At 30.8% G+C, this 18,315-nt stretch overlaps 2 protein-coding genes across 4 annotated transcripts; one reads left to right on the top strand and one right to left on the bottom strand.

Annotated features, from left to right (window-relative positions):
- Positions 990-11,197, top strand: LOC109352368 (flavonol synthase/flavanone 3-hydroxylase-like). Of its 3 annotated transcripts, XM_019594331.1 has the most exons (4): positions 993-1,577; positions 2,380-2,492; positions 2,586-2,710; positions 6,805-7,313. In XM_019594331.1, the coding sequence occupies exons 1-4, from the start codon at positions 1,081-1,083 to the stop codon at positions 7,051-7,053; spliced, it is 984 nt and encodes a 327-aa protein (XP_019449876.1). In that variant the 5' UTR covers positions 993-1,080; the 3' UTR covers positions 7,054-7,313. The 3 variants fall into 3 exon arrangements, with proteins under 3 accessions (XP_019449877.1, XP_019449876.1, XP_019449875.1); XM_019594332.1 differs by lacking the exon at positions 6,805-7,313 and adding an exon at positions 11,106-11,197 and having other exon boundaries at positions 990-1,577; positions 2,380-2,732; XM_019594330.1 differs by having other exon boundaries at positions 995-1,577; positions 2,380-2,710.
- On the bottom strand, positions 13,935-17,193 carry LOC109352367 (PHD finger protein ALFIN-LIKE 1-like). The gene is made up of 5 exons (XM_019594329.1): positions 17,031-17,193; positions 16,922-16,954; positions 15,612-15,834; positions 14,531-14,654; positions 13,935-14,431 (listed from the first exon to the last, which is right to left on the bottom strand). Exons 1-5 carry the CDS (start codon positions 17,128-17,130, stop codon positions 14,180-14,182), a joined length of 732 nt encoding a protein of 243 aa, XP_019449874.1. The 5' UTR covers positions 17,131-17,193; the 3' UTR covers positions 13,935-14,179.

Genomic DNA, 18,315 nt, shown 5'->3' with positions numbered 1-18,315 from the left:
AGTTGCTACTTCAAATCATTTAAGGGATGTTAAATTTTCATTTTCACTAACCGACAACTAATCAAGAAATGGGTCTCCATAATAACTTTAGTTGTTTTTTGTACTATCAATGATGAGATTTCACCATATGCGTAAAGAACTAATTCATTTCGAAGTGTGTAACTATTACTCACAATCAGTGTTGCTCCGAGAAATCAAACTATTAACTTTTTGGTCATCCTAGGAATCTAATAAAGTCGTACATCACTATACCAACACATTGGTGATACAATAACCTTAGTTTAACCTTATTGTTCTAATTGGAGGAGCATTTGTGAAAGAAAATTAAATTAAGAATATTGTTATATTCCTAAATTATTATTATTAAAATCTTAAATAAAATAATATTATGAAATTAGTCATTGACTATATGTATTCCGTTTCAGTTAACTTCGTGAAAGATATCACACACTCCACCCCACACCTTTGCATAAATATAAAAAAAAAAACCTCAATTTCCTCGTGTCTTTATCTTTATTAGAATTATGTCGCACATCATTCACAAACAATAACAACCTTATAAATTCCACGTTTTGTTCAAGTCCATTTCAGTTCCCATGCCACCACGGTCCCAACACGGAAAAATGAGTTATCATGTTTCATGTACCGTATTAATAATAATGAAAGATAATAAAACAAAAATAAAAAAATAATAAATGTTTAATTTTTATAATTAATATAATATATTTTTATTAGTGTAAGACAAAATTTGGAATATAATTTAAAACAAATGATCTTATTTCACTAATATCTATCTTTGTGTCACACAGCACACATAAAACATGCCATCACAACTTGCCAAGTATTTCCATAAAATAATCAATATCCTTCTTTCATAGTATTTCTTATTTTTTTTCTCTACAATCCACCTTGCTATCATGAATCATGTTATTTTCTGATTAATCTGAATCAAGCATCAACTACTTTTCTATCCACAACACTAGAATCCTATTCAGTTAAACTAATATACTTGCCTCAACTATTTATTGAGTCATAGAAGCATATCAACCTTAAAAACAAGTCCTATAGCACTTAGAAGCAATGTTCAATAGCCCACCAGATTGGCCTGAACCAATAATCAGGGTTCAATCCTTATCTCAAACATGCATAGATTCAATCCCAGAAAGATATATCAAGACCCCAAATGATAGACCTTCCATAAACTCTTCTATTGATGATGCAAACATTCCAATAATTGACCTTAGTGATCTATATGGTGGTGACAAAGATGCTCAACTTTCTATCCTTAAGCAAATTTCTGAGGCTTGCAATGAGTGGGGTTTCTTCCAAATTGTGAATCATGGGGTTAGTCCTGATTTGATGGACAAAGCTAGAGAAACATGGCGCCAATTCTTTCACTTACCTATGGAGGTGAAACAGAAATATGCAAATTCTCCTAAGACTTATGAAGGATATGGTAGCAGGCTTGGAATTGAGAAAGGTGCTATTCTTGATTGGAGTGATTATTATTTTCTTCACTACCTTCCTTTGTGTCTCAAGGACTATAACAAATGGCCTGATTTACCTCCATCTTGCAGGTATATCTGAGTTTTTCTTAGGTACTAGGTAGAAATAGTAATGATATTCTCACTTTTTTTCTTCTGTAAACCTGGTTTTACATCTATTTAATAACCAACGATTGTTTATCTATCTATCTATCATTGTTTCTAAAGAGAGAATCTATTAATACAATTATAAAGTACGTGAAAAAGGGTGTGAAAATATAAATTTTCATCAAGATAGATAATGTTAGCTAAAATAGTCACAGTTTTAATATTTGGTGTCCTTCACTCCTTTGTTGGTAAATTCTTTGCATGTGAGCTGGAATGATTTATGACATGGCATGCTTGTTAACTCTTTGTTTTTTTGGTACCCAGATTCCTAAATTCATGGGTAAGGAAATAATCTCTTTCGAGATTCATGGCTGCCCCTCCCAACCACATGATGTGCTATAATTATTAACTCTTGGTCTAGAATAGAGGATTAACTGTAGAACAGAAAATTCACTACGCTAAAATTTCAAAACAACAATTTAAAAATGTCATTCAATAGTGCTATCGGGTGTTGTCTATATGAGCATCGTAAAATGTTGGGTTAGTTCAACAACGCTTCAGAATCATTGTAAAAAGTAAACATTTAATAACACTTGTTTGAGTGACTGTTGTTGAATATCCACTTTCTATAACGCTAACTCTGTATCTTATTTTATCTAACAAACACCTTAAATTGTAACAAAATTTTAATATTTTTGTGGCCATGTGACATTACCCATGTAAGCCCTTAACCATGTTTTTTTTTCATCTGGTGTAGCTAATATAAACTATATATTGCTTTGTGAAGGGAAGTGTTTGATGATTATGGGAAAGAAGTAGTGAAACTAAGTGGTAGGTTGATGAAAGCTCTTTCCATAAACCTTGGATTGGGAGAAGATTTTCTTCAAAATGCTTTTGGAGGTGAAGATATTGGGGCATGTCTAAGAGTGAATTTTTACCCAAAGTGTCCAAAACCAGATCTAACATTGGGTTTGTCATCACATTCTGACCCAGGAGGCATGACCATGTTGCTTCCAGATGATCAAGTACCTGGTCTTCAAGTTAGAAAATGTGATCATTGGATTACAGTGAAACCTCATCGCTATGCCTTCATTGTCAATATTGGCGACCAAATACAGGTACATAATCTATCAAAAACATGTATTTGTACACCACACAACTATGTGTCCATTATACTTATTATGCAACAATTTAATTGTGGTCCCAATACTGCTCTTAGATGCCTATTATATTACCTATATTAAATTAGGTTAGACCGTGTTTTTTTTTCTGAACACGTTAGACTTAGACTTTTTAAAAAACGTATTTAGGTTAATAGGTTAGGCTTTAGGCCATTTAGAAAATCTATTAAGCCTAAAATGCCAACTTATTTAGTTATATTATATAATAATGTTCATATTATACTATTTTAATCTAAGTAATATTATTATATATGTAATTTTAGTTTAAAATGTACATAAAAATATTATATAATTGTTAAAGTTAGATGAATCTAATTAAAAGTAGATTTATTAATTTATTCAAATATAAATATGGTGGCCTAATTCAAGATCATATAATATAGCAGACCTTTAAACAGACTAATATATCAAACCAAGCTTTTAAACATATAGATATAAGCTTTAGTTTTTTTTAAGAGATTAAACAAGCTAAAAATCTTATCTTATATACTATATAAGCTTGTCTTATTTAAGACAAAATTTAGTCTGACATAACTTAAACAATACTAGAAAGTGTGGCAAAAATGTTGTGATATGGTGTAAATATGATAGTGTTAAAAACTATAATATATATCTTACAAGAATCCCTATATATAGAATGCTTGGCTATGATTCACGTTGCACTAATCAGTCACATGGAGGGGACACAAGTGAAGTTGATGAGATGTGAATTTCTTTAATGATTCTTTTATTATTATTCAACAAGCATTTTGGATGGATGTGTGGTCTTCAATATGTCATGAAGAGTTAAGGTCATTAAACTCATATAGATATTCTTCTCATTTTAAATTTGCATCAAATGTATCATAACATTTTAGGTGAGACCAAAGGTAGGAAAGTTAATTGTGAACTCCAAGTAGTTAGATCTAACTAACTTAAGATATTTAGTTAAGAGGTGATGTTTGAATCACTATCATTGTTTCTCTTAAAATTTATTTTTAAATATTCCTTTTGTTTTGTGAGAAAAAAAAACGTTTCATGTCTCATTTTTATTTTCATAATTATATATGTCACAATATTTTAATTTCATTTCTTTTGAAAAGTTTTCACACGTTGTCGATGAAACATTGGTCTGGTAGTATAAGAACCTACTAGATCATCAAGTATCAAACTACAATGAAAGTTGGAGTTTAGATTCTTGATAGCAACCCTTATTGGGAAAGACGATCATACACCCCAAAAATGATTACTTTCTTACTTATAGAGTAATGGATTAGTTTATCACAAGCTAATTAAGATCATTTTGTATGTAACATTAAGATAGATTTTTAATATTTTGATTATATTGTTTTAGTGGTAAGCTTAAGATTTATCTTTTGAGATATACATATAGTGAATACATACTCAGCACCCAAACGGATAAGGATATAGGTTTCTTGGCATGATATTTTTTAATTAATTATTTTGCACTAGCGGTAACCTCAAATATGACGACTAAAATTTACACTATAAGTGTAGTGACAAATTACACATTTACACCTTCATCATATAGAATTAGAAGACACTATACCAATCATACCAATATTCCTTGCACACATTTGCATATTTAATTATGAGAATGTTCAAGAGACCTAATAACTCACTCTGTAAAGTATTATAAAGAACTATAAGTTTATGTACTACATAAAATTAGAAGATAGAATTCCACTATAAGTGTAGTGACAAATTACACATTTACGCCCTTATCATATACAATTAGAAGATACTCTACCAATCATAGCAATATTTCTTTCTAAATATCCCTAATGTACATATAATGGAGACACTTGCCCCCAAAACTTCCAATTATTTATTTATATTGCATATACATGTATATATAGGGACAAGAGTGACATAACAAATAGCTCAAAATATATGGGGATTAAGCTCATGAGTCATACTATGAAGTTATTGGAGAAGATAATTGAGTGGAGGTTGAGACTAGAGACAAATACCATTGAAAATCAATTTGGCTTTATGTCAATGAGGTCCACCATAGAGGCTATATATTTGCTACGATGATTGATGGGAAAATATCAAAGGACCAAAGGGACTTGCACATGGTCTTCATTGATTAAAAATGCTCTAGAGAAGAAAGATGATCACATTGCCTATATTCGAGCAATCAAGGATGTGTATGATGGAGTTAAGACTAACGTAAGAACACAAGACGAGGTCTCAAAAGATTTTCCTATTATCTATAAGTACATCAAGGGTCACCATTGAACTCCTACTTGTTTACATTGGTCTTAGATTTGCTCACTGAAATATCTAAGAACCAATGCTAATACGTGTTATTTGTAGATGATATTGTCTTATTGGGAGACTCAAGAGAGGAATTAAATGGGAAGTTAGAAATATGGAAACAAGATTTAGAAGCACATGAATTTCATGTAAGTCGAAGTAAGACAAAGTATATGAAGTGTGAGTTTAGCAAGAGGCGAATAAACTCTAGTGTAGAGGTAAAGGTTGGGGATCATATCATATCAAAAGTCACTAGATTTAGATATCTTGGGTCAATCATACAAGGCAGTGAGGAAATTGACAGAGATGTAAATCATAAGATTCAAGCGGGTTGGATGAAAAGGCGGAATACTTCAGGTGTCATTTGTTATAAAAAAAAAATATTACTCAAGCTTTAGGGAAATTTTTATAGCACATGTTGGGTTTATTTAAGTTTGAAGTCACACATTAGATATACGGGGAGGAATGAAAGAGTTTATAAGTAGAAAAGATCCATGGAACCAATGTCTTAAGGTTTTGGTTCAAGACGTGGTGTCTCACTTGTGGCTCTCCATTCTTCCCATACCTGGTAACAATGAAACTCCCCGGTGGTTGGATGCTCTCCGGTCGCAGTCTATTCCAACAAGTGGTATCAGAGCGATAATTCGGCTTGGATATGATAGACTTAAAGAGGCTTCTCGGTCGCAGTCTGGTCCAACAGCGCAACTATAAGACATGAAATGTTATGAGATTGAATGTTAGACAATAAAATGTCAACAATGTAATATATTCTATGTATCCAAGATAAGAAATTTGTGTTGGATAAGTGGATAGACTGGACAAAATATGATTAGAAATGAATAATTAGGGAGAAAATTGGAGTAGCTCATATTGCAAAAATATGGTAGAGTCGTGTCTTAAGTGGTTTGGATACATGTTGATGAAACTGGTAGAAACTCTCATAAGGAGAGTAGATGAGATGGAAGTTAGTCCAATTCTTAGAGGATGAGGGAGACCAAGAAAAATTAGAGGGAAAATAATAAATAAAAACTTAAAGATCAATGTTTTGTCAATGAACATGATTTATAATAGAACATTATAGCTTCGTTTGAACCATATAGATCAAATGAAAGCTAGTCCAATTCTTATGGCATCATAAGGAGAGTAGATCAAATGGAAGTTAGTCCAATTCTTAGAGGATAGGGGAGACCAAGAAAAATCACAGGTAAAATAATAAAGAAAGACTTGGAGATCAATGTTTTGTCAATGAACATGATTTATAATAGAACATTATAACGTCATTCGAACCATATAGTTGACCTCATCTAATACAATAAAAGCTTGATCGTTATATATGTATATATTATGAGAGAAGGGATCAGTTTACACACAACTTTTATATATATAAGTTAATGTAATATCACACAAAAACATCCACTTGTTGTACTTACTTTGGAGTAAGTCCATACAAGTGGAACAATGATCATTTCCGGTATCGGAGAGACAAATACTTATTTTGCCTTTTGTTTTTAATGGTAAAAATATTATTTCATTTATATCAAAGGATAAAAGTGTTATTCTTTATTATTTTTCCATTGTTTTTGTAGTATTTGTACTCATACAAATGAATAATCAACCGTGAAACATAGTTTTTCATGTTTTTTTGATAAACACATTGTTCTTCATATGGGTTAAGATTTGTATATGATTAATTAGTAGCTTAATTATAAGGATGAAAGTAAAAAATTGTGCAGTTTAATTAATTTATATGCATGTTTGTGATTGACAAGGTTTTGAGCAATGCAATATACAAGAGTGTGGAGCACAGAGTAATAGTAAATTCAGATAAAGAAAGAGTTTCACTTGCTTTCTTCTACAATCCCAAAAGTGATATACCAATTGAGCCAGCAAAAGAATTGGTAACATTGGACAAACCTGCACTCTACCCAGCAATGACCTTTGATCAATACAGGCTCTTCATTAGAATGAGAGGACCACGTGGCAAATCTCAAGTTGAATCATTAAAATCTCGAACATGATCAATCATCGTTGATATTAAATGACCCTGAAATCGGGTTTCAGATAAGGCTCGTCTAAAGTGAACTTAATATCAAAGTAAGAAAATATATTAATCATTAAATTATATTGGGTTAACATTTTTGTATATTATAGTGTGAAAAGACATTTAGCTTATTTTCTATTTTAGAGATAGATTAGCTTCATATTGCATTTGACGGTCTATAACTCTTGTGAATATATATGGTTAATAATAAATCATGTAATGAGGGCTTTGTTTGAACAAAGTTGGACATTGACCCGCTGAATAATAATTATAAATTATATATAATTATGTTCATTTATCTTTAAATTTTCATCATTTAAATATGATATATACAATAATCTTATATTATTTTTTCATTTTACAAAATAATGTTGTTACTTAAGTGATTTCCTTCATATATATTAAATTGGTTGGAAAGCTTTTCTTATTTTTAATTGGGTAAATTTGGAGGGGCCACAAAGATTCTTCCTAGTTGAGTAATAGTGGTTTTTGTCCCTACAACACAACTCGACAATTAAGGTTACAAGGACATCATAGTTTTATTAAAGAGATCTAAGGCACTCCTAGATTAATACTTTTGTATTATTATATCAGTTTTTTAATCATCATCCTGAACAATCAGTAAGGAATTTTTACAAAAAAATAGTCCTTTTGGGGAAGAATTTTAAATCATTTAATTTATCTCAATCTCGTAATTATTGTATATATAGAAAGGTAAGAGAGTTTTCATATTCATAATAAAGTTATATATTTAATTGTCCATATAGTACTTGTTTTATTTATTATTAGAGGGATGTATCTGGAGGATATAGAAAAAATAAAATAAGATACAAGATTTATAGAAAATCGTGATGAGCTATTTATTTAATAAATTGAGAAGTAATACATTTTCTATATTTAGTTTTTAAATAAAATCTTTTTTTCTTACCTACTATGGGTTAAGGTAGTACATAGCAAGAGTGATTTTATGATAACTATTTATTTATTGTATTTATTAAGAAGAGAAGATGATGATTGAGCAAGAACTTATGGTTAGTTCTTGGAAGAGAATAGAGGATTGAAGATAAAGATTGAAAGCCTTTGATTGATTTTGATTGTGATTGAATTGAATGAACTTCTCTTACTTTACAAGAGAAGCATAATGACTTATATAGATCCTAACTATAACTAACTAACTAAATACACGTGATCTTATTAAAGCAAGAAGCTAAAGTTATGCAAGTTATGTGCCCTGTTTTGATTGAATGAGCCTCGTGCATGTGTTGTGGCTAAGCCTTGGATTGCTTTGGTCAGATGGCCCTGTGCTGTGGCTAAGTAGCCTTGGATAGCATCGGTCAGATGGCCCATGTGGCCCATGTCTCGGTCAAGCACCTTGATGGCCTTGGGCATGTGTCGGTCAGGAGACTTGGCACTGTCTCGGTCAAGCATGCTGATGGCCCTGGTCCTGTCTCGGTCAGGAGACTTGGCACTGTCTTGGCCCAGCATGCTGTCTCGGTCATGTAGCTGAGGCTTGGCCCTGTCTCGGTCATGTGCCTGAGCCTTGATGCTTTGGTTGGCTCGGTCAGAATCAGAATTGGCTTGATCAGGATGATCAAGCATGATATTGCTTAATAGTATTCACGTCCTTAAAGTAAAACTTTATAGCCTCAACCTAAAATTTTAAATGTATTCTGAATGAGAGTTGTTTATTTTCAAAAGTTGAAGATAATTCTCCATATATACTTATCTTTCAGAGTCCTACCTCTTCAATCCAATGACAATTTTTGTAATAGCAAGAGTATCATTTCACCATTTGGGTAAGGAACTAATCCCTTTCAGGTATATGGAAGTCCCTTCCAACAAGTGTTCCACCCAACAAGTGTCTCTCTCAAGAATCAAACTCTTAATTTTTTGATCATCTTGGTGATCTAGCGACCTTACACCACTAGACTAATATCATGTTGGTAATCGAATAACAATTTGAGCATAAGGAAAAAGTATGGCTGATAATGAACTGAATCAATTTGATTCGTTATATAGCTCAATAAACTTGGTTCATGAACCAAATAAGCTAAACTTGAGCTGGAAATTGTGCTCGTTAAATAAACGAGTCAAACTTGAGTTGGATATAGTTCGACCCGTTAGGTTCATGAACTAGCTCGATAGATTTATATTTATATATATAAACTAATTTTTATGTTTATTATGGCTCATACATTATTTTTTATATTTATTGGTATTATATATATAAACAAAATTATATTTATATATATATAAACTTTTTAAGTATTTTTCAAATTTTAAGTAAGTATTTGAGTTGTCCAAATAAACCATTTGAATTGAACCAAATAGTTTGCAAACTTTAACCAAATCGAACTCAAGCTAAAAAAATAATTCATATCGAACTCGAGTTGAATTTTGAACTGAGTCAATCGTTATCGAATTAAATTGAGCTAAGCTTTAGTTCAACTCGTTCTCGATCATTTTCTTTCTCTCCTTTGATAAATAATGAAGCTTAAGCCTCCAGAAGAAAATCCAAAGCTGATAATTATTGAACTCCACTTTTTTCCTTTATCACTTGCGTTCATAATTGCTTTCTATATTCTCCTACGTTGGTGTAATGTGAATGGAATCATTAACTAGGCTGTTCATGAACGTGAGTTATTATTGTTCACAACTAATTAATCATCACAAAAAACTGTTCATATATTAAAATCACTAAAAACAAAAGTGTAACTTTCATAAATTTTATAATAATCAATCATGGTCGAAAATTATCAACTATTTAATACTTATCGCGTGAGGTCCTTCGTCATTATATAATGATTTTTTACTCATAACATGTGCTAAGAAATAATAAAGTAAACAAATATTATCAATAATTTGTTGGTCTAGTTGTATAAAGTCTCATTGAATTCCTCAGATCGAGAGTTCGATTCTTGGGACTGACATTTATTAGAATGGGCAATCATGAACTCAAAAGAGATTAATTTCTTATCAAAAAAATGTGAGAAAATACTTTTGGTAGGACCAAAAAAAGTAAAACATATTTAAATAAAAAATAAAATTTTCAAAGATCTCAGTACATGAATTATATTTTTTATAGTATCTTATGTTGATTAACATGTATTTTAAGGAATTATTAGTTCTCGAATATATTCAACCACCAAATATAAGCACGTGTTTAATTGAAGATGTTGATATTATTATATATTAGTGGCATTTCCAACTATTATTCCACACAGGTCTAATCATGTTGTCTCTTAGTGCAAATGAGTCACACCTTAATGTTTAGTTTATTTTTTATTTTGGTTATAACATCAGAATCAAAGCATAAAATGTTTAACAAGTCTTTGCTGATGTGGACATCTTTTGATTTTCTTAATTTGAATTATGTTTGTTTTTGTTCCACTTGTGATTTTATGAACTGTTAACTAGACAGGTCTTTTACTTTTAATGATAATTTATCAATGAGTATAGTATGTTGATTTATTTGGCATATTAAAGTTTAACAGGAATTTATAAAGAAAAAACTCTCCTGTTTAAAAATATAAAAAAAAATTATATTCTCATACTTTTCTTTTCAAGTCATTTTGTTAGATGAGGAACCTTACTTTAATAAATTTACCATGGGAAGTAGGGATTGATGAGGATCCTTTGCTTTTTAATAAGGAATGAGATGAGATTTCCTTCATTGTAATCGGGATCATTTCTAGTACAGGGGATGGAAGTTCTTATTTCTTTTTTTAATGATAAAATTGTTATTTCATACAATTAGAATAATAAATTTGTCATAACATGTTGTATTTTCCCTTATTTTTAAAGCATTTGTCTCTCCTGTATTTCAAATGTATTTCAAATGATTCTTACCAACCCTCTTCATAAGTATCAGCATGGTAAATGCATAGATTTTGGTTGGATTGGTTGAAAACAAATCAATAATCCATTTATTATCCACTACAACATCATCAACAAATTTGTCCATCCATGACTTATTTGATAAAAACTATCATATAAATCCATTAAGTAATTTTTATAAGGAGGGTAGAGTAAGTTTTTTAATCTTACTCCATATCATAGCCATCAATTGTAGGGAAATCCAATAGTTTGAACTAGTGAGTATATCTAAACCATTAGATTTTCCTAAAATTGATGACTAGAATGGAAAGTATTTATGTACTTGTTTGTGACACTGAAGGTGTATTTTATACTCCTATTTTCTCATTAGCATTGCCATTATATTTATCTATTCATCATGTCATTATCTAAATGATTCAACTCACTAAGCCTATATATACTTTTTTTCTTGGTTTCCCACAGGTATCCTCGCACTAGAGGCAATCTTGTCCGAGTCGGGAACATTTGGTATGTGGGGCTAACTCTCCCAGCGGATATTTTTTTATCCACAAGACTCGAACTCAAGACCTTGCTTAAGGAAAATCAAGCATCTACCACTTGAATCAACACCTGTTTTTCCTAAACAACATTTCTATTTAATATCATTAGTATCATGATGAGAATATCAACAACTCATTTCCCTAACATCAATTTAACTCTATGGGATTACATTTCTATTCGACATATCATTAGTGTTCTATTTGGATGTTATATTTGACTAATCAATTTAACTTTTGTTTCTAAAAACTAGACCCACTACATGAGATATTTTAGTTCAAACTCAAGTAAATGATTTCCACCGTACATTTAATACATAACATCATACTATAGGTGATGAAGCTAAAACAAGCTTTAAGAACTTTAATAAATTATAGAAATCATTGAATAGAAATTGAAATATACAAATATAAATCAAAGTGGATACGTCAAAATGAACTACATGGTACTTATAATCCCAACAAGATGGGAGTTAGTTACTTGTTTATATGGTAACCAACATAATGAAGAACAAAAAAATAGAGACCCTCCATGGAAAAACATTAAGGTGAGCTCGACAAAATTGTAATTTCCCAATCTTCAAGACTTCCTCTCCAATGGGTTAAAAATCCCTAAAACAAACGTAATTAAAGGAAAATATCCGACTTTGAAGAAAAGGAGAAAGTTAGGATACAACTCATGTGCTTACTTATTTGTAGTTACAGAAAATCGCTTTAGATTCGATGAGTGAACATTCAGTCCATAAAAACAACAACTTTCGCAACATGTTCTCAAGTTCTACCTGTGAAGATCCTCTGTCTCATATCATGTCTCCAAATTCTGTCTCGGTCCAATCAACTACGAATAAGTAATATAAAAATATATTATTTTGTGTTTAAAAAATTCTATTTACTTATATGTCAATTTTTAATAGATGGGGACAGAGAATCAGGACAGGTGATCCTTGTATCAAGTTCCACAATCCTACTAGGCACATTTTCCTTAAAGGAGGCTTCTATTAAATTTTAGAGTAAATTACAATGACACCCCTGAGTTTTAGCGAAATTACATAACTCACCCCTCATTTTTCTACACCTACACAAATTCCCATAATTTTGTACTTTCATTACACTGACCACCCCTACATGAGAAATAAGTGTAATTTTTTGAAGAAAAAAAATGTGATAAATGCAATTAAGTTAAACAAATCATGGTATATTGTGGAGACAAGTCCAAATAATATATGAGTCGATACCTCTTTATTATTTTTGGTTCATTACAATATAGTATAAGAGCGATTTAAACAATATCTCTTTAGAATTATTGATGCATTTTGTAACAAAAAATAATAAAGATACATTGATTTGTATATTATTTGAATTTTTCATCACAATATACCATGTTTTGTTTAACTTAATTACATTTATCACATTTTTTGTTTAAAATATTACACTTAATTTTCATGCAAGGGTGATTAGTGTAATGAAAGTATAAAAACTAGAGGAAGTTTGTGTAAGGTGTAGAAAAGTGAGGGATGGTTTATAGAATTTCCCTAAAACTTAGGGATGTAAGTGTAATTAACTCTAAATTTTATCTTCTAATTTTTTTATAGTATTTTTTTGAGATAGAGAAGGCCTATGTTCATCCTAAGTAGAGATGGCAACGGGCACGGGCGGACGTGGGTAGTGCTTTCTCGTGCTCAAATTCACAATATTTGCGAGTACCCATGCAGGTAGCGGGTATTTATGGGTACCCAACGAGTTTTTAATTTTAATTATATATTTATATAATTTATAATAATCAATATGTAAAAATAATTGTTATATGAATAATATGATATTTATATGATAAGTTTATTATCATAGTCAAATATGTGTAATTTATTATGAAATAATAATAAAGTATATGATATATAATCTTAAAATAATAATAAATATATATAAAAATTTAACTAAATATATAAATTTGCGGGTACCCATGAGGCAGGTATCACAAAACCCACTCCCGCCCATAAGCTATTATTGTAGGTACCCGTTGCGGGTATTTCCACAGGTACCCACGGGGCGGGTATCACAAAATCCACTCTCGCTCATAAGCTATTATTGCAAGTACCCATTGCGGGTATTTCCACAGGTACCCACGAGTCGGGTTTTTCTGCCATCCCTAATCCCAAGTGAGTCCTGGATTATATTGAGTAGAATTCAGCAAACTTTCCCATGGTGAGCCAGATTAAAAAAAAGTCTATCAAAAATCAAATTTTATTTTCAAATATACTCACATCATATATATTCAACAAAATTTTATAATGACTATCTTCAGCCTAATAACACAACATTTACCTTTTATCTAAGTTTAAGAAAATTCAAGAAAAAATCAAAGATAATGTTTTATAAATGAACATCATAAATGATATAATAAGTGACATCTAGCGAAACACGTAGAAAACTTAACCTAGTAATATTATACATCAAACACAAGTTAAGAATCAATAGAGAAAATTGTAAATGAGGGAAAGTAAGAACATTACTTCATAATATATTAAAATAAATTTCTTAAATAAAAAAATATCTTAAGCTCAACCAACCCAAGAGGAGCTATAAACCTGTACTATAGCAGAAACACTAAAAAACAGAACATAACATAACACTTTTGATCCTTCCACTTAAACAACTCAATAAACCTTAAGAGTTACTGCATTATAATGATATGATATCAGCCACCAAAACAATCATTATTACTGCATTATTGCATTACTGCCTACCCTTCTTGGAGTTACAAGAAGGGCATTTATACTGCTTAATACTATCAGCCTTTGCTGGAGTAATCTTCACACACTTCCCATGATACCATCTCTCACAAATGTCACAACCAATCCAGAACTCATCATCACCACTGTAATTTCCACCACAGCTCCCACAAAGGGTTTCACCATGCTCCTCATCCTCGCCGTTACTTTCATCGGGTAACTTCGAATTACTCTTCACTTGTCCTTCATTTGATCTCTGCCAAAGTAAAAGAGGGTAAGAGATCAATATAGCTTGTATGGATTATATAAAAAGAATGTAACTTTCATCCATGTGTGATCAGAAAAGTCTTCGAACCTTTAAGCTGCCCCGAGATTTGCTGCCACTATCTGTGGTGGTGGTCTTGTCTTTCAGAGGTTTCCTTCCCGATACAATTTCAAAGATAGTTGGCAGCTCGTTCATCAGGCTGAACAGGCGCTTCCTGATAACAGTAATTGTGTAAAGTTTTTTCATTAATGCTATGAATTAATTACAAATGATACATGTAGGGAAAAAACTTCTAAAAGAAGAATAAGGTCCTTTTCTGGGTGGGAAAAGTTTAGGTGGATAGGAGGGCGGAGGCATTGGTGCCTAACCCGGAGATGCGGATGTTAGAAGCTCTATGGGCTGATAGTGGTATTTGCAAATTTTACCTCTATAGTAGAGTTTGTCCACCTATTGCTACACTTAGACTCCATATTACCTCGCCTTATACAAAAGTCATGTACTTCTATAAAACATATCTTCACATTTCTAACTTCTCATTTAATTCCTCTCTCGAATCTCCAACTAAGATAATAGCATCCACAAAAAGCATGCATTATGGTATCAGTTATTAGATATGCTCAATAAGCACACTTAAAACATGTAAACGAGTAGGGTTTAACGACCCTTGGTATACTCCTCTATGGCAACATGAAATCCTCTAAGACTCTATCTTCTGTTCTCAAATCGGTCTTCATATCACATATCCTTGATTGCTAGAATATAGGCAATCCAAACTCCTTTTTCTCTAGAGCTTTATACAATACCTATCTAGGCACGTTATCACATACCTTCTCCAAAACAACGAAAATCATGTATAAGTCACTTTGGTTCCTTTGGTATCTCTCCATCAATCATCATAGCAACAAGTATAAGGCCCCATTATCTAGAAAACATTATGCTACTGAATCTGCAGCGATTTCAAATTTGAACCACACACAACAAATTTGAACCACACACAACATATCAGAAGCATATGTATCCCACAATCAGATGGCAAGCATTTTCAGAATTATGAGATGCAATAACTAATAATCCACCAAATACAAAATCATTCAGAAGCTGGTGCTACCCTCCACATAAGTAGATTATGATTAGGAAAACATTTAGAGCAACAACATGGTAATATTAATACCTCTCATTTCTATTTAGCCTGGCTCCAAAATAGAATGCCACAGAATTCAACCAGCAATCACTGTGCACTGCAACCAAAGAAAGCCAATCTTTACGGTTCATCCCGTCTCTAGCAAAATTGATCCCCAACACTGGTTCTGGAAGTTCTGGTGGAACTTCTTCTGCTGGCAGAGTAACCTCCCATGACTCATTGGGGAGCCCATATAAGCACATGTTCTCTTTCTCTACAAGGCAAGAAAACAAACAAATCATCTAGAAATCAATTCAATTCGAACTAAAATGAGTAACAATCATGCAATCTGTATTCCAATTTCACTACTTCACACTTTCAATTCTAATTTCCATTCAGCATTTCATTGGAACACAAGTACTCTTTCTCCACAAGGCAAAAGACCAATCATCTTGTAATCAATGCAAATTGAAAGGAAATGATTAATGTTCAGGCAATTCAAATTCCAATTCTACTACTTCACACTTTCAATTTCAATCTCAAATCAACATCCCCCTACAAGTTCTCTTTCTCTAAAGGGAAACAAATCAATCATATTTTAACCAATGTATATTGAATCTAAATAAGTAACAATCACACAATTCAAATTCAAGTTCCACACCCCTATAACAATTCAATTGTAATTTCAATTTCTATCTCAATCTCCGATCAGTATTATACCATAATGTAGATTAAAGAACATGGGTAGGTAGAAAAGAACATAAAAAAGAGTAACAATTACACAATTCCAATTTCATTACTTCACACATTCAATTGGAATTTCCATCCAGCACTCACAGGAACACAAGTTTTCTTTTGATGCAGGGCAACAAACCAACCATCTTGTAATCAATGCAAGTTGGATAAAAAAATAGTAGCAATCATGCAACTCCAATACCAATTCCAACTTCAGTACACCATCACACTCACAATTTCAGTTTCGAATCTAATCCCAAATTCCATGCAGTATTCCACATGAACACATGTTCTCTTATTCCACAGGGCAACAAATCAATCATCTTGCAATCAACGCAATTAAGTTCGAAAAGAATAACAATCATGCACTACCAATTCCAATTCACAAATTTATCACACTTCAATTCCATTGTGCATTCCACTGGAACAAAAGTTCTTTTTTTGTACAAGGCAATCATAAAATAATCAATGCAATTTGAATTGAAAAGAATAGCAACCATTAAATTCCAATTCCAAATTTACAACTTGACCACAATTCAATTACAATATAAAATCGAAACCCAAATTTATATTGAGCATTATACAAAATGGGTAGATAGAAAAGATCATAAAGAAATAAACTTTACCAGGATCACAGAGGGAATAGAACTCATCAACATCTGAGAACAAAAAATAAAAATTAAAAAAATTAGGGTTTGAAGAAAGATGAATGATAATGATAATGATGATGGTTACCATAGGTGAGTGCACGAAGAATAGCAGTGCGACGAGAATTGAAGTCATTGAAGATCTCATCAATGGAACGTGGAGTTGAAGATGAAATAGAAGAAGCCATTGTTACAACAACACACAAAACAACACTTCCACTTTCATACCCTTTTCCTTTCACTATGTATATACCTTCTTTTTCTAATCAAAATATTAATCTTCAATATTCTATATTTATTTATAGAGAATAAAATATATTTCCGTCAGAAAATAAATTATCTGTTTAAGCTCTTGCTAAAATAAGAAAGTATATCATATTTTTTTGTTTTTCAAAATAATTGTTTAAAATAATAATAAAATATATCACACATCATAATTCTTGTGGCTTGAGAAAATAATTTATCTTATTGTATACTTTATAAATTAGTTTTAGTTACATGGTATAAATTAGTGAAGGTATGATATACTTTCTAAACTACTATAAATAGAAATGATAATTAGATGGTATAAATTAGTTTTAGTTCTTATTTTACTTTATTTATAATTTATATCTTATTTTTATTATCTTTTTAGCTTATTCTAATGAGTAAGATAATATTTGATTGTTGTTGTTTATATTATCTTTCTATAAAATTGAATATCATAATCATTAATGATAAACTTTATATAATCTATATTTTAATATTTAGCTTATATATATATATATATAAGTTTTATTTTATGAGAACATTAATCTATAATGTTATCTATGAAATCATTAGTCTATATATATATATATATAAGTTTTATTTTATATCTTCTATTTATGTCATAAAATTAAAGTTATATTCTAAAATTAGTTTATATAATGTTATCAATGAAAGCGTTAGTCTAAATATTAAATTTATAGAATTTATTGTATGATATAATTGGTTCCAAAATTTTCTGACATTGTTCATTAGTTTAAATATTTTAGGAATTAAATTGTCCTAAAAAAGAAAATTATGTGAAATTAAATTTTCACAAAAATATCTTCGACTATTTGATAACTCTTTTATTTCAAGATCAAATTGTTCCCAAATAAAAACATTAGTAATTGTTTTCTTACTTTATTTTTAGAGATCAAATTGTGCCCAACAAATTAAATTAATTCTTTGCTAATGTTTTTTTGCACCTTATACTTATACTAGTATCATTATTTGCTTTATATGAATTACTAGTGAGATATACGATTTTTTTTTTGCTGCATGATTAAGAACGCATATATTAAATGTACATTCACATGGTTAAGAACATACATATTATTTATATAATATATTGTTATTTTTAATAC

This window comes from Lupinus angustifolius, chromosome LG07 (assembly GCF_001865875.1).
Source record: "Lupinus angustifolius cultivar Tanjil chromosome LG07, LupAngTanjil_v1.0, whole genome shotgun sequence".
In the NCBI taxonomy this organism is placed as follows: Eukaryota; Viridiplantae; Streptophyta; class Magnoliopsida; order Fabales; family Fabaceae; genus Lupinus; species Lupinus angustifolius.
The sequence above is the reverse complement of the archived record's forward strand: the minus strand, read 5'-3'. Positions and strand labels throughout refer to the sequence as shown.

What these genes read in the sequence shown, in the direction of transcription:
- LOC109352368 (XM_019594330.1), top strand. Translation starts at nt 1,081, where the DNA reads ATGTTCAATAGCCCACCAGATTGGCCTGAACCAATAATCAGGGTTCAA. An exon ending in GATTTACCTCCATCTTGCAG is followed by an intron (nt 1,578 to 2,379) that starts GTATATCTGAGT and finishes TGCTTTGTGAAG; the next exon opens with GGAAGTGTTTGATGATTATG. An exon ending in ATATTGGCGACCAAATACAG is followed by an intron (nt 2,711 to 6,804) that starts GTACATAATCTA and finishes GTGATTGACAAG; the next exon opens with GTTTTGAGCAATGCAATATA.
- LOC109352367 (XM_019594329.1), bottom strand. Translation starts at nt 17,130, where the DNA reads ATGGCTTCTTCTATTTCATCTTCAACTCCACGTTCCATTGATGAGATC. An exon ending in AGGCTAAATAGAAATGAGAG is followed by an intron (nt 14,655 to 15,611) that starts GTATTAATATTA and finishes TACTGTTATCAG; the next exon opens with GAAGCGCCTGTTCAGCCTGA. An exon ending in AATCTCGGGGCAGCTTAAAG is followed by an intron (nt 14,432 to 14,530) that starts GTTCGAAGACTT and finishes TTACTTTGGCAG; the next exon opens with AGATCAAATGAAGGACAAGT.